The following is a 15,409-nucleotide window of genomic DNA, read 5'->3' as shown; positions in this document are numbered from 1 at the left end:
CATAATGGATAGATTTATACTTCGGAAACTGAGCACTTCTTCAACCACTGACACCGAATTACCCCGTTGTAGTCATGTACTTCTCCATGGATTGACTTTTGAACCTCAGCAAGCAAGGTGAAATTTGCTAGGTTTTTTAAAATTTATTTTTTATATATATATTTTTTTCAGCAATATGAACGAGACTACACTAAATCAGATATACAAAATGCCCTCTGAAAATATGTGAGTAATATTTCACTAAAGTAAACCATACAGTATTTAAACAAACCTGGCCCTAAACTTTATTCCAAATTTGTGACAAATAAGCTATTTATATTAGCCATTGTGTAACATTTATGTCAATAATGTGTCAAACTAATTTTGGGTCGCGGGCCGAAATTCAGCCCCCACTGCGGGTCGCGGGCCAAATATAGTAGAGAACATTTTTCCAATAAATGAATAATAATAAGCTGTGATTTGGTCAAAGCCCCAACTCGACTGCTCTTCATTAATAACAATACAAGTGCACTTGTATTGCACTTTATAAGCCTGTGTCACAAGTTCTTCAAAGTACTACATAGTAGTCATTATTCATTCACTCTACACTCGGTGGTGGTTAGCTGTTATTGAAGCCACAGCCGCCCTGGGGCAGACTGTCCATTTACCACGTGGCTACATAATGTGTTGTTCATATCCTGAGCGCTTAAATAATTATGTCAGCGCCTTCTGGTGGACACGTGTGGAACTCTTTCCTTTTTAAAATGTAATGCCCCCTAGTGGTTAGAAGGGGCATTCTGGTTATTCTTCAAAAATCATAACTCCGCACAGGAATGGCTAGAGACTTTCTTTTTTTTTTTACATACTCTGGAATTTATGCTCTACAGGGCAGGGGCCGGATTAAATCATCCGGCCCGCGGGCCGTATGCTTGACACCCCTGATCTATAGTAAAAGCTTTAATTTGAAGCCAAGCGTATTTTTCTTTTCACCTGCAGTTCCGTACCTCTCCTTAATGAGGATTACATTTTTTTTTTTTTTTTGTGGCGTAAATGTTAATATTTCTGATTCTGTCCTTTTTTCTGGTAACGTGAACGCAGCTCCCGTGTGTGCGCATGCGCACCATGCAAAACACGAATCACAAATGCGGGGAACGCGCGCGCGTGTGTAAAGTTAAAGTTGTGCTCGGAATTATCCTTTGTTTATATATATGTATATATCTATAAATGTGTAACTACAGACCGTGACGCCGGGGCTCACTGACCCCTCACCTGACCGGGCCTCTCGGACCATGGCTGAGCTGAGTGTACATGGAGTGACTGTGAAGTTTCCCTTCCCTCCGTACGACTGTCAGCGAGACTACATCAGCAGGGTCATCGAGTGTCTGCAGCAGGTCAGCTTCAAATAGTGTCCGCTCTTTGGTGAGCTGCATCATCTGGATCGGTTCCCGAATAGTTCATTATTTTCGTTCAGATTTCAGGACAATTTAGCACACATAGCCTCCTAGCTGATATTTTCTCATTGAACACATAATAAGATCATTGAGCGTATGAAGGTGCGTGTGTAGGCTGTTAGATGTCTCTCCCACCACGATGTGACAGCTGGATTTTACAAGTGCGACTAGTGTTTTAGTGTTACACATTTGGATGAACGATTTTGTATAATGTGAGCCTCCTACCCTTTCTCCTCCTTACGTTCACCGCCCAGGACCAAAACGGAACTTTACAAAGAACAACAACAACAAGGAAAGATCAATCAAGTCAAAACTCACAACTGTGAAGTGTCAGGAAGTCTTAGCCCATTGATTCTCAATACTTAGGCCATGCCTAAGTATTGAGCCTGTGGGTTTGTGGCTGTCCTGTGGCTGCCCCAGGACAGCCACAAACCTCTCCTCCAGCCTGACACATCTCAAGTTTCCAGTAGTTCTAAACGCCATGATAAATACATTTGGTGACATATTCAGAAAGGCCATACGGCCTTTGCTCTGCCCGATCCGGTCAGACCTTGGAACCTCAGCAGGAAGGGCCTGGTTGGTACTTAGATGTTTGGGAACACCAGGGAGGTGAATGGAGTGAGTGAGTGAGTCAGTGGTTGGTGGTGGGCGGAGGGGCCGATGGCGCAGACTGGTTGCCGTGCTTTTGTCAGTCTACCACAGGGCAGCTGTGGCTGTGGTAGGACACGGTGGCGCAGCGGTTAGCACTCGTGTCTCACAGCTCGAAGGTCCGGGGTTCAATTCCCACCTGGACGGGGCCTTTCTGTGTGGAGTTTACATGTTCTCCCTGTCGTCTGCGTAGGTGGTAGATTATAAAAACATGTGCAATAGGTTAATCCTCCAGCCAGGTGTTCCACCAGCCTGGTTCCACATCATGGAGATGGGTCCCCGAGCGCTGGCCCATGCTGGCAGCTCACTACTCCTACAGGTCGCCCCATGCGACACAGAGGATGGGTTAAATGCAGAAAACTCCTTTCTCAACAGAGATTTCTCTACAGAGATTAATACAGTATAACTTAACTTGACTTAACTTCCAATAGTAGCTTATAAAGCGACTTTGACCATCTAGAAAAGCACTATAAGATGTAGTATTATTTATTGTTAATAAATAAGTCTTTTTGATGTGGGCCGACAGTGCTGCCCTTTCATGTCTGAGCAGAATCTAGATCACTTTTGTTTGACTTAAAACTGCAGAGTCTCATTGGCAACTATATTGATTGGACTCATTGATACAATACTGGCATCAATGTGTAACAATCAATCTCAAAACCATTAAAGTCCAAGGCAAGATCTGCATTAAATGTACAACCTAACTTGCTGCCGGTTATGGGATGCAATTAATTGACACATCGCTAATATCTGCGTAATTACAAGGATAAAACATCAAATGTGAGAAAAAGAATAGTGTCCCAGTTTTCTCTTTCCTTTTTGAGCTGTGCTGTGTCTACAGAAGAAGAATGGTGTCCTGGAGAGTCCCACGGGCACAGGTAAAACCCTGTGTTTGCTGTGTGCCACACTGGCCTGGAGAGAGCACTTTAGAGACACCATCTCTGCCCGGAAAATCTCTGAGCGGCTTCAGGGAGCCAACATGTTCCCAGAAACACCGCTGGCATCCTGGGGCACAGCCGCCACTGACGGGGACTCTGCAAGTAAGTTACACACTAGGGCTCGGGGCTGTGTTCTACATTTTGGCAGTACTACTGGATACAGATTCAAACAATACATGGCTTGTGGTATTCTTTCTACAAAGGGAATCTAATATTCTTCTGGGCGGGGCATGAATGTATCAAATAATAATAGGTCCATGATTGGCACAAATGCATCAGCTGTTTGCCAAACATTTACCAAGCTTCCGGTGAGAATTGCTCCTATTTAATCCATTACAAAGTTGAGGTTAGTAATAGCTTATTTCTTTGAACAATTTTTGATGATCAGATAAAGTGAATCAATCTAATTGAATTTGGATTAATTGCTCAGCCCTATTTATCGTACAGGTTAGGAGCCCTTTGCTAAGGGCTGTCCGTTCCCTGTATGACCGCAGCGGGAGCTTGGTTTGCATTGCCGGCAGTAAGTCAGACCTGTTCCCGGTGCGTGTTGGTCTCCGCCAGGGCTGCCCTTTGTCACCGGTTCTGTTCATTACCTTTATGGACAGAATTTCTAGGCGCAGCCAGGGGCCAGAGGGTGTTCAGTTTGGGGGCCTCAGGATCTCATCTCTGCTGTTTTCAGACGATGTTGTTCTGTTGGCCTTAACAAATCAGGACCTTCAGCGCGCTCTGGGGCGATTTGCAGCCGAGTGTGTAGCGGCCGGGATGAGGATCAGAACCTCCAAATCTGAGGCCATGGTTCTCCACCGGAAAAAGGTGGCTTCCCCTCTACAGGTCGGTGGGAAGTCCTTGCCTCAAGTGGAGGAGTTCAAGTATCTCAGGGTCTTGTTCACGAGTGTGAGACGGATGGCGCGTGAGATCGACAGACGGATCGGTGCGGCGTCAGCAGTGATGCGGTGATTGTTTCTCTATCGGACTGTTGTGGTGAAGAGGGAGCTGAGTCGGGGGCAAAGCTCTTGATTTACTGATCGATCTACGTTCCCACCCTCACCTATGGTCATGAGATTTGGGTAATGACCGAAAGGACAAGATCGCGAATACAAGCGGCAGAAATTAGTTTCCTTTGCAGGGTGGCTGGGCGCACCCTTCAAGATCGGGTGAGGAGCTTAGTTTCCCGGGAGGAGCTTGGAGTAGAGTCGCTGCTCCTTCACGTCGAAAGGAGCCAGCTGAGGTGGCTAGGGCATCTGTTTTGGATGCCTCCTGGACGCCTCCCGCGGGAGGTGTTCCAGGCATGTCCTAGTGGGACAAGGCCTCGTGGAAGGCCCTGGACACGCTGGTGGGACTATGTCTCCGATCTGGCCTGGTGTCGCCTCGGGTTCCCCCCCCCTGCTGAGACTGCTGCCCCCGCGACCCGGCCCCAGATAAAGCGGAAGAAAATGGATGGATGGATGGGTTAGGAATAATTACACTGACCCCAGATTTTGAGTAATACTCATCAAAGTTTTGTTTCTGTGTGCTTATTTGCAGCCTACTATACAGACATTCCCAAGATCATATATGCGTCACGAACCCACTCACAGCTCGCGCAGGTCATCAATGAGTTAAAGAATACAGCGTATCGGTAAGTAGCTTCAAGTCCTGAGTGACACTAAACTGTACTCCTGAGCGCCTATATTTGGCATTATTCAGGCATACATATTGCAATTTAAATAACAGTTACTTTCTTGAGGGTCTCACTGCATATTTATCAACTACACTACTCGATATTTTTGTAATATAGCTTAAAATAACATATTTGTTTAGCGACATTACATACTTGTGTTTGATACAGTGCCACAATAGAATACTGTCCTCTCTATTCAATGCCACTGGGGCGACCCGTAAGGAGCAGTGGGCACCTGCATGCAGTGCCCAGGGAGCCATCCCTCAGCCCAGCCAGATGGCTTGGTTGGTGGGGAAAACAGGAGCACACGAGGCTGAGGATTGAACCCAGGACCTTCTTGCTGCGCAAACCACTCAGTCCCACTCCTCATTGACACACCCAACCACCGCCTGATGAAAACCTCACAGCACTGGTGGCTCTGCTGTCAGAGGAGGAGCACTCAGACCCACGGTTCCCCAGGACTGTAAGGGACCTGGTGAGGTGATCATCATCATCATCATCAGCATCATCATCATCATAAATTCATCCAAAACAGAAGAACTCAAGAAAACACAGTCCGGCTCATTCAGCGCCCTCTCCTGGATTACACAGGTCAAAATCTCTGAAGCAAGGTGCAGAGGTTCTACTTTCTGAGGGACACCAAACATTTGGAGACTCCAGTACATCAATGAGCGCTCACTCACCTGGAGACCGGCGGCATCTGTCATATGCAGAAGTTCTCTGATGACTCCACCATTGTGGGCTGTGTATCTGAGGGAACGACCTAGAGTACGGGTCAGTTATCATGAACTTTAGACTGATGTGAGCGCAACCACCTGTGCTTGAACAGCAGTAAGACGAAGGAGATGGTGATCGGCTTCAGGAGGAAGACATTACCACACACACCGCTGAACATCCAGGAGGAGGACACTACTGCACACACCAGAGAACATCAAGGAGGAGGACACTACCGCACACACCAGAGAACATCCAGGAGGAGGACACTACCGCACACACCAGAGAACATCAAGGAGGAGGACACTACTGCACACACCAGAGAACATCCAGGAGGAGGACACTACTGCACACACCAGAGAACATCAAGGAGGAGGACACTACTGCACACACCAGAGAACATCAAGGAGGAGGACACTACTGCACACATCAGAGAACATCCAGGAGGAGGACACTACTGCACACACCAGAGAACATCAAAGAGGAGGACACTACCGCACACACCAGAGAACATCCAGGAGGAGGACACTACTGCACACACCAGAGAACATCCAGGAGGAGGACACTACTGCACACACCAGAGAACATCAAGGAGGAGGACACTACTGCACACACAAGAGAACATCCGGGAGGAGGACACTACCGCACACACCAGAGAACATCAAGGAGGAGGACACTACCGCACACACCAGAGAACATCAAGGAGGAGGACACTACTGCACACACAAGAGAACATCCGGGAGGAGGACACTACCGCACACACCAGAGAACATCAAGGAGGAGGACACTACCGCACACACCAGAGAACATCAAGGAGGAGGACACTACCGCACACACCAGAGAACATCAAGGAGGAGGACACTACCGCACACACCAGAGAACATCAAGGAGGAGGACACTACCGCACACACCAGAGAACATCCAGGAGGAGGACACTACTGCACACACCAGAGAACATCCAGGAGGAGGACACTACTGCACACACCAGAGAACATCAAGGAGGAGGACACTACCGCACACACCAGAGAACATCAAGGAGGAGGACACTACTGCACACACCAGAGAACATCCAGGAGGAGGACACTACTGCACACACCAGAGAACATCAAGGAGGAGGACACTACCGCACACACCAGAGAACATCAAGGAGGAGGATACTACTGCACACACCAGAGAACATCCAGGAGGAGGACACTACTGCACACACCAGAGAACATCCAGGAGGAGGACACTACTGCACACACCAGAGAACATCCAGGAGGAGGACACTACTGCATACACCAGAGAACATCCAGGAGGAGGACACTACTGCACACACTTGAGCTGTGTCTTTAAAACACCTGTAAAACTCCACCTGCAACGATGGCGCAGTTGGTAGAGCGGGTCGTCTCATGATCAGAAGGTCGGGGGTTTGAATCCCATCTCCTGCAGGTGCACACTGTCGTTGTGTCCTTGGGCAAGACACTTCACCCTCCGTACCTGCAATGTCTGTCTGCGTTCATTGGTGTATGAATGAGAGTGTGAATGGGTGACTGGTTCCTTGCTGTAAAGCGTTTAAAGCTTTGGGTAAAGGCGCTATATGCATGCCTTTCAGTCATGTGACTTTTGTTCTTATGGCGGCCATTTTGAATACTGAAGTTGAATTATGCAGCACTACAACATGTAACAATATCTCTACTCGGGATGTGAATGAAAGACAACTGATTGACAGTGGCATTTTTATCTACTCGTAATCATTGCAGTAAACAGTAAAAACATAAAAACATGGCCCCAGCGACCGCACGTTTATGTGAAGAAACCAGTGAGTCAGTGTTTAAGCCGCTCAAAATGTTAGCATTCTACTGGTTAGCATTTGCTTCAACAGCTCAGCTCTGACCTCTCCAAGAGAAAGCCCTGAACCACAAACATCTAGCCTTGGATACAACACGTGACAGAGGTCAGAGCTGAGCTGTTACTGTAGTGTTTCCTCAGTGTTCATAGATGTGAGCCACACGTGTGTTTATCGTGTTGAAGCCATTGACAGTTGGCTGACAGTTGCTAACCGGTAGCATGCTAACATCTTGAGCTGCTTAAACACTGACTCAGACTGAGACTCTGTTGACATGACAAACTGTAAAAAAAGGTTTTCGGTTTCCTAATTGTTGTGTTAATTCAGTCTGAGGAGTGAAGCAGATCTTCAGTAAATCCTGCTGTAGCTCGACAGACAGAGCTGCTATGCTATGTCTATCACATAAACGTGGGCTCTCTGGGGCCGTGTTTTCATTGTTATCTTCTTGAGCAATGTCAATCAGTGGTCTTTTATTTTCATCCTGAGTAGAGATATTGTTACCTGTTGTAGTACTGCATAATTATACTTCAGTATTCAAAATGGCCGCCGGAACTATGCGTGATGTCTTTAGAAACGCATGTATAAGTTGAGACCATTGACCTTTTTTTTTTTTTCAAATTTTTATCGACCACATTTCATTACAATGAAGTTATTTAAGGTTTATATAAACATATACTCTTAATTCATTTATTTATTCTAAATACCATCACTAAGGTGTCCAGAGGACTATTATTTCCTGTAACCTCCTTGTCTGCTCAGGCCCAAAGTGTGTGTGCTGGGATCGAGAGAGCAGCTCTGTATCAACCCAGAGGTGATGCGTCAGGAAAGCAACCATGTGAAGGTGCCCCCTCCCTGGCTTCTATTTATTTATGTAGTTAAATGGGTTTTCATGTTCAATGTATTAATATATCTTTCACCTCTGCCCAGGTTCACATGTGCCGGGCAAAGGTTTCAACCAGGTCCTGCACCTTCTATAATAATGTTGAAGGTATCAATGCCACAAATGAAATTTATTGTCATGTCAAATTGTGCAAATTGCTTCTGATATTTCTTGCTGTTAAGAAACATAGAATAGCAATATTTTGTGTCCATAGAGGTCCATAAATATTGGGACATCGACTGATTTCTTATGTTTTTGGCTCTATAAACCACTACAATCGACTTTCAGCTTTAATTTAAGGCTATTTACATCCAGATCAGATGAACGGTGTATGAATTACAAGTATTTTTATTTGAGCCTCCCACTTTTCAAGGGACCAAATGTAATGGGACAAAGCAACAATAATGAATCAACCTTTTTTCTATTTTTAATATTTGGTTGCAAATCCTTTGCAGTCAATGACAGCCTGAAGTCTAGAAGGCACAGACGTCACCAGACGCTGGGTTTCATCCCTGGTGATGTTCTGCCAGGCCTCTACTGTAAATGTCTTCAGTTCCTGATTGTTCTTGGGACATTTTCAGCAAGTGAAATGCAGCTCAGTTGGATTCATGTCAGGTGATTGACTTGGCCACTGAATAACATTCCACTTCTTTGCCTTAAAAAGCTCTTTGGTGGCTTTTGCAGTAGCTTCGGGTCATTGTCCATCTGCACTGTGCAGCGGCGTCCAAGCATTTGGCTGAATATGAGCACATAATATTTCCCCAAACACTTCAGATTTCATCGTGCTGCTTTTGTCAACAGTCACATCATCAATAAATACAAGGGAATCAGTTCCATTGGCCCAAACAAGTCCATGCCATGATGCTGCACCACCATGTATCACTGATGAGGCGGATGTTTCCTTTCTTTCTCCAGACTTTTCTCTTCAAATCACTCTGGCACAAGTTGATCTTTGTCTCATCTGTCCTTGGATGTTGTTTCAGAATTGTAAAGGCTTTTTTTTTTTAGATGTTTTTTGGCAAATCAGCCTCCTGTTTGTGAGGCTCACCAGTGCACCTTGTGGTTAAGTCTTCTCTTGATTGTTGACTTTGACACATAAAGCACCTCGGTCATCCACCACATTTGTCATCCATGGTCTTCCAGGTCCATTGGAGCGGTCACTAGCTGTCACTACTCTCATCTGTTCCTTATAAATGTGATAATGAGGGAAGAGCAAACACCAGGCCATGGAACAGCTGAACACCACTTGTCCCTTGAAAAGTGAGAGGCTCACATAAAAATGCTTGTAATTCCTACACCGTTCATCCAAATTGGATGTAAATACTCTCAAATGAAAGCTGAAAGCCTGCAGTTCATGTGCAGTTCATGTGTATCTTTGGTGTTTCATTTGAAACCGAGTGTGGTGGTTTAGAGCTAAAAACATAAGAATTGAGTCGATGTCCCAATATTTATGGACTGTATGACTGTTTATATCAGAGAAAAGCACTGACCGTGACCTGGTCAATTCCATTCTGGACGTGGAAGACCTGGTGAAGTACGGGACCAAACAGAGGTAAGAGCAAGAAGTGAAATCCTTCTGTGAGCAGAGGGTGTGATGCTGCATGTGCCTTTCAGAGTCTGTCCGTATTACTTGTCCCGCTCACTCAAGCAGCAGGCTGACCTCATCTTCATGCCCTACAACTACCTGCTGGACCCCAAGGTACGCCTCGGTCAGCAGCTTCTTCTCCACTTTAAATATTTTCCCTGAATTTGAATGTTTTCTCTTTTAGAGCCGCAGGGCACACAACATTGAGCTGAGTAAAGCGGTGGTCATCTTTGATGAAGCACATAATGTGGTAAGCATTATGTACATTAGTACAATCCAAATGTTGTCTGCTTTATCCCAGCTCCGCCCAGGGCTATACTGTTGTCATGTCCCTGGGCAAGACTCTTCATCTGCCTTGCCTTTTATGTCAGAGTACACTGGTACAACAACCAACAGATGGAAATAATGAACTAATGGCTACAATACACATGTTTCCATGTGTCCTTTGAAATCTCTTTGTTCATAAATCACTTTTCATTCATTAAAATGCCTGTGTTGAGTCTGCAGGAGCGAACGTGTGAGGAGTCCACATCATTCGACCTCACACCGTACGATGTGGCCTCAGCCATCACGGCTGTGGACCGTCTGCTGGCTGAGCAGGCCAAAGAGGTCAGCCGCATGGACACGACGTCCGAGAGCTTCAGCGCAGACTCTCTAGGCTCAGGTCAGGCTGTGATGCTAGGGGCTTATTCATGTTAAGGCAATGTGGATTATTCACATGTTTGTGGTGTTACAGGGTTAAAGATTGACATTTCCACCATTGCAAAGGTCAAACGTAAGCACTCTTCGTATTATCTTCCCCAGGGGTGTGGGATATGATCATATTATAAATGAACCGGGGTAGATCCAATGGTCTCATTATGGAGAAGTATTGGGACACACTCTTTTCTATTTCATTTTCACGGAACAGGTTTTCATGGTTCTTTAGTTATTGCTTAGTTTCATAGTAGATTGTAAGCATTATATTTTGAATACAGTGGTAATTTTCTGAAGAAAAAATAAAAAATCTTCAGTGTAATCGTTATATAGTTCCCGTCAAAAGATGGGAAACACTGTTTATGTGTTGGTTTATTTATTTTCAACACTAAGTAATAATAAAATAATCCAGTCTTTTGAACGGCTCTCGAGATCCTTAATTCCCATAACTAACGCAATGTGGACGTGATGTTTGTTGAAAAGAGATTCTGCTGGATCTGGAGGCTGCCATCGACTCGTATGACGTTCCCAGTGACCGGGGAGTCACTAAACCTGGGATGTGAGTATTCTCTATTCTGGATACATATATAAGCAGCACAGACATTTTTTCAGGTTTGTATGTGTTTGTTTATAGAGCATTTACAAGAGTTTTTTGTGTTTCTTAGCTTCATCTATGAGCTACTGGAGAGAGCCCATTTAAACTACAGCACCAAAACCCCTGTGTGCGAAGCCTTAGAGCAAATCTCTGGATACTTGGCCGGACGTAAGTGTGCCTGTCGTTTAGTCACATCGGTTGTGACTACAGTCTGGTTCATTTGTGTGGTCATAGGTTTCAGGTGGGCAGGTTTTGCACATCATTTAGAGGCTGATTTAGTGGATTCATAATTACCCAAACTGTGCAGCCCTCATTTCCATCTGTTGTATTGTGTATGTGGCTTTGTCCCTGGAGATAATGTCCGCATCATAAGATTAGTCGAGTGAACACCTTTCTTGTTCTTATATCTAAATCCATTCATAATCCACCCCTCCATACATCAGATTGATTTGAAATGTTTTATTTATTGAGATCCTGGCTGTCAGATGGTGGTGCAGGACATAGTATTATCCTGTAGATAATTGCCAACGTGGGGGGAAAGTTGTGTAACCTACTTGCACAGAATAAGACTATTTTAATGCATGTGTTGCTCTGTGACATCCTTCTTCCTCTGTACCTCTTCAGAACAAGGAGTCTTCTTGAACACCACTGGGCTGCAGAAGTTGGCTGATATCATTCAGGTTCCTACTGTTTGTTACACTTAATCTTAGTCAAATTTCAACAGTGTTACACTTTAAAATGCACAAATCCAGGCACTCTGATATATCTTCTCACGTCTTCCCTTTTTAAATACGGCTTTGTGAGTAGTTACACGATCCAAGTATAGTTACACAAAAAGGTCGATTTTCTAAGCAGATAAAAAGGGGTACCTTATTGTAAGGCGTAATAACACTTCAATATCAAAAGACCAGACAGGTGCGCATCAACTCGTCTAAACACAGGTAAGAACATACAGCGGGAACCATATGTTTACATACACTTAAAAAAAGATACAGATTCCCTTTTTTCTCACTATCTGACATGAAATTAAGGATGCACTCACTCAACTTCACCCACCCACCCACCCACCCACTCACTGGGAGGGGCTGGTGCACTTCACTAAATAGATGACATCATGAAGAAAGAACTCTATGTGGAAATATTGGAGCAACATCTCAAGACATCAGCCAGGAAGTTAAAGCTTGGGCGCAGATGGGTCCAAATGGACAATGACCCAAAGCAAACGGCCAATACTGTTACAAAGTGGCTTAAGGAAAACAGAGTCAATGTTTTGAAGAATAAGACTTGAAGAACAAAGTCCTGATCTCAGTCCAGTTGAAAATGTATGGGCAGAGCTTTAAAAAAGGCATAGGCACGCAAGGCGGCCAACAAATGTGTCTCTGTTACACCAGTTCTGTTTGGACGAATGGACCAAAACTCCTCCAACTATTGGGAGAAGCTTGTGGAAGGAAATCCAAAATGTTTAACCCACAATATACAGTTTAAAGGCAAAGCTACCAAGTATTAATGAAAGTGAAAAGCCCTCAGAGCAGCTTCATACTGTGGCTTTAAGGACAAGTCCAGCTCGTTTAAAGAATCTGTATCATGCTATTTTAGCCATTTAGCCTCTACCACTATGGAGTACTCATGTTTGTGAGAAATACAGTATAAGTAATTGCTGGAGGTATTTTTCCAACCCGGAAGACAAGACGCTTGGATTCAGTTAACTCCACCCCCCTCTCCCTAGTAGTAGAAATATAAATATCACAACAAAAATTGAAGTAACTTCACAATGCAGTTATAAGGAGTTGACATTTGCAACACAGCTTCATAAATGGCTAACACTCTGGTTACACATTCTTGGATTGTGCTTGATTTATATGTTTACCCATCTTCTACAGCTTGTGTTCTGCGGTGAACCAGCTGAGAAAGATCGTACACTGCTGATGCAAGCCAATACTGCTCATTTTAAGGTTTGCCATGATGTTTTATTCATTATGCTTTATTTTAGTCTAACTGATGCTTTTATTTTGTAGGTCCATATTCACCGTGATCAAGTTTCAAAGAAAAAGAGCGCAGACCCATGGGCTTCCTCTGCACCAAAGAAACAGGGTGCTCCAGTGTTTGTTCTGATGTCGAACTAGACGGCCCTGTCAGTCTGAAGTGGCCACTAAAACCCTCTTTGTTCTGATACAGGGAACATTCTGAGCTACTGGTGCTTTTCCCCAGGATTCAGCATGCAGGAGCTGGCCAACCAGGGCGTCCGCTGCATCATTCTGACCAGTGGGACGCTGTCTCCTCTGTCCTCCTTCACCTCGGAGATGAGAATGTAAGTCGCAGTTACTGATGTAGGGTTTATTTTATTTGTATTATGTAGAAGTTACAATCAAAAATCCTATACATTTCTTAAAAAACCTTTTCTGATGGACCTGCATTGGAATTAACAGTGAGAATGTTGAAGTTTTGAACAATTTTAAGAACATTAAAACTGAAATTTTCTAGTGCCATGTAGTATTTATTTATAATTTATTTACTAAAATTCAGATAACGATTCAAAACAGATTCAAATTAGCAAAACTTTACTATTTTTATCAACTTTACAAAACTTTTTTCCAGGTCCCGTCTACTCCATCATTTGCTAAGAAATGTTAAATACACTTTTGATCATTTCTAGCTTTATGCTGTTTGTAATAAAAGAAGGTATTCATTTCATTTTCATTTATTTATTAATTTGAGCAGAAACGTATAGTGTCTTTAACAGAGCATGTTTCAAAAGAGTTTTTTTAGCGTGAAGAACGTTATTCAGGACGGCCCGACTCATACTTGTCTGCTGTGTTCTTACTTGTGGCTGCTGGACTTTCTGAAGGGGAGACCACAGGCTGTATGAGTCGGCGGCAAGTCCACCAGAACCATCACACTGAACACGGGCGCTCCTGGGTGTGCATATCACAGAGAATGTATTTGTTTATCTTTGGTAAAAAGAGTTGACATGTTTACAGAGACTTCCCCATCCGCTTGGAGAACGATCATGTGATCCAGAGAGACCAGATCTTCGTCAGCGTCATCCAGTGCGGCCCTGATGAGGTGCGGCTGACCTCAGCCTTCGACAGACGGTCAGGCCACACACTGACACATGCAAACAATAAACATCATCGTTATTGCTATCTCTCCCTTCGTCTTTTCTGTCAGCATAGTATTTACTCTCCAAGACAAAAAATCGTAACTTGCTAACACCTGCAGTTGCGCTTGTGGCCTCTAGGGGCAAGAGTTACTTAGTGCTGCTTTAATCAAATACATTTTATTTATAGCCCAGCACTAGTCCCGCATTTAATGCAGTGTCCGTAATATCATGGCGACGTTGAAACAAGCAGAAACCTCCCTCTCTCTTGGTACAGCTGCATTTTTTGCTGCATTTGTGATTTCTGTGCTCCACATTGTTTTGCTTGATGTTTTTATACATCTATGCTTCGTTTTTGTGGGATTCGGTAGATTATTTTACTGCTGAGTAAAAAGTAAACAAACAGCAGTTCATGAGCTAAACCCATTTGAGACCTACACATTTCTTCTTCTGAAACACTGAAAGAGGCACCAAGACCCCCCCCACACTTGCAGCACAGTGGAGGCGTCACAAGAGGCGCTACAGGAAACAAAGAAGGGATAAACGAGGAGGTATCTGGGCGAGACTCACAGCTAAGCCACACACACCGTCTATCTCTACTGAAAAACACTAGGGGGCGCTGTCTGTATTGACCTGCTGCAGAGTGCCTTCCTAAGAACAAGCCAGATGTCTTTAGAGAAGGTTTTTTTAACCAGGGGTGTGTAACCTATATGTGGGTGTGGTTCTATAATAGGAAACACAAAGTTAGTTAATTTAGATAGTTAGTTAATTTATTTTCTTCGGTCATTATGAACATTTAAATCACATGTCACATGTTTTCCAAAGATCTTAGACATTATACAATAAGAAACCACATACATTAAGAATTTAATCTAAATGATGCCTGACCGAAAGGGGTTTAGGCTGAAGCCAAGACTTATTCTGCCTAACCCCTTTTACAACAAAGGAAAATCTATATGAAGATAAATAATGTACATAATAATATCAATTACTAAACAACGCTCTATTAAACTTCTACTGAAATCAATGTAAATAAAGGACTGTATAAATGAACAGGAAAAGACATAAGAATAAGTGTATTGCCCTGTAGGAACTGTGGAGTTGCCCCGCTATAGCGGGCCCTTTAAGAGAGCCGAGGTGGTGACGTGCTCTGTAATCCTTACCAAATTACCTATGAACACGCCTATATAACATGCGACGCATTAATGGTCACACGCAGGAAAGGACAGCCTTCGGCCTGCCTGCACTACTCGGGTCTGTCCTAAGCCACGAGGCACTCAAAGCACTATTACTCCATTCACAACAGAAACACGATTAATATACACAAAGTGAACTGTT

The 15,409-nt window shown here is 44.1% G+C and overlaps 1 protein-coding gene across 2 annotated transcripts in view; it reads left to right on the top strand.

The window, feature by feature from the left end:
* The first annotated feature begins 1,253 nt into the window (after window positions 1–1,253).
* The window catches only part of rtel1 (regulator of telomere elongation helicase 1), a 35,525-nt gene continuing 21,369 nt past the window's right edge, over window positions 1,254–15,409 (top strand). For both annotated transcript variants that reach the window (XM_079558730.1, XM_079558729.1), the window contains exons 1-17: window positions 1,254–1,370; window positions 2,920–3,118; window positions 4,541–4,634; window positions 7,978–8,059; window positions 8,146–8,206; window positions 9,575–9,650; window positions 9,713–9,797; window positions 9,868–9,933; window positions 10,191–10,347; window positions 10,420–10,458; window positions 10,863–10,938; window positions 11,045–11,142; window positions 11,599–11,654; window positions 12,855–12,926; window positions 12,990–13,065; window positions 13,150–13,282; window positions 13,953–14,066. In XM_079558730.1, the coding sequence (XP_079414856.1) occupies window positions 1,269–1,370; window positions 2,920–3,118; window positions 4,541–4,634; window positions 7,978–8,059; window positions 8,146–8,206; window positions 9,575–9,650; window positions 9,713–9,797; window positions 9,868–9,933; window positions 10,191–10,347; window positions 10,420–10,458; window positions 10,863–10,938; window positions 11,045–11,142; window positions 11,599–11,654; window positions 12,855–12,926; window positions 12,990–13,065; window positions 13,150–13,282; window positions 13,953–14,066 (1,586 nt within the window). In that variant the 5' untranslated portion in view covers window positions 1,254–1,268. The remainder of the gene's footprint in view (window positions 1,371–2,919; window positions 3,119–4,540; window positions 4,635–7,977; window positions 8,060–8,145; window positions 8,207–9,574; window positions 9,651–9,712; window positions 9,798–9,867; window positions 9,934–10,190; window positions 10,348–10,419; window positions 10,459–10,862; window positions 10,939–11,044; window positions 11,143–11,598; window positions 11,655–12,854; window positions 12,927–12,989; window positions 13,066–13,149; window positions 13,283–13,952; window positions 14,067–15,409) is intronic.

The sequence above is a fragment of the Gobius niger genome (genome assembly GCF_951799975.1).
Source record: "Gobius niger genome assembly, chromosome: 6".
Classification (NCBI taxonomy): Eukaryota; Metazoa; Chordata; class Actinopteri; order Gobiiformes; family Gobiidae; genus Gobius; species Gobius niger.
The sequence above is the reverse complement of the archived record's forward strand: the minus strand, read 5'-3'. Positions and strand labels throughout refer to the sequence as shown.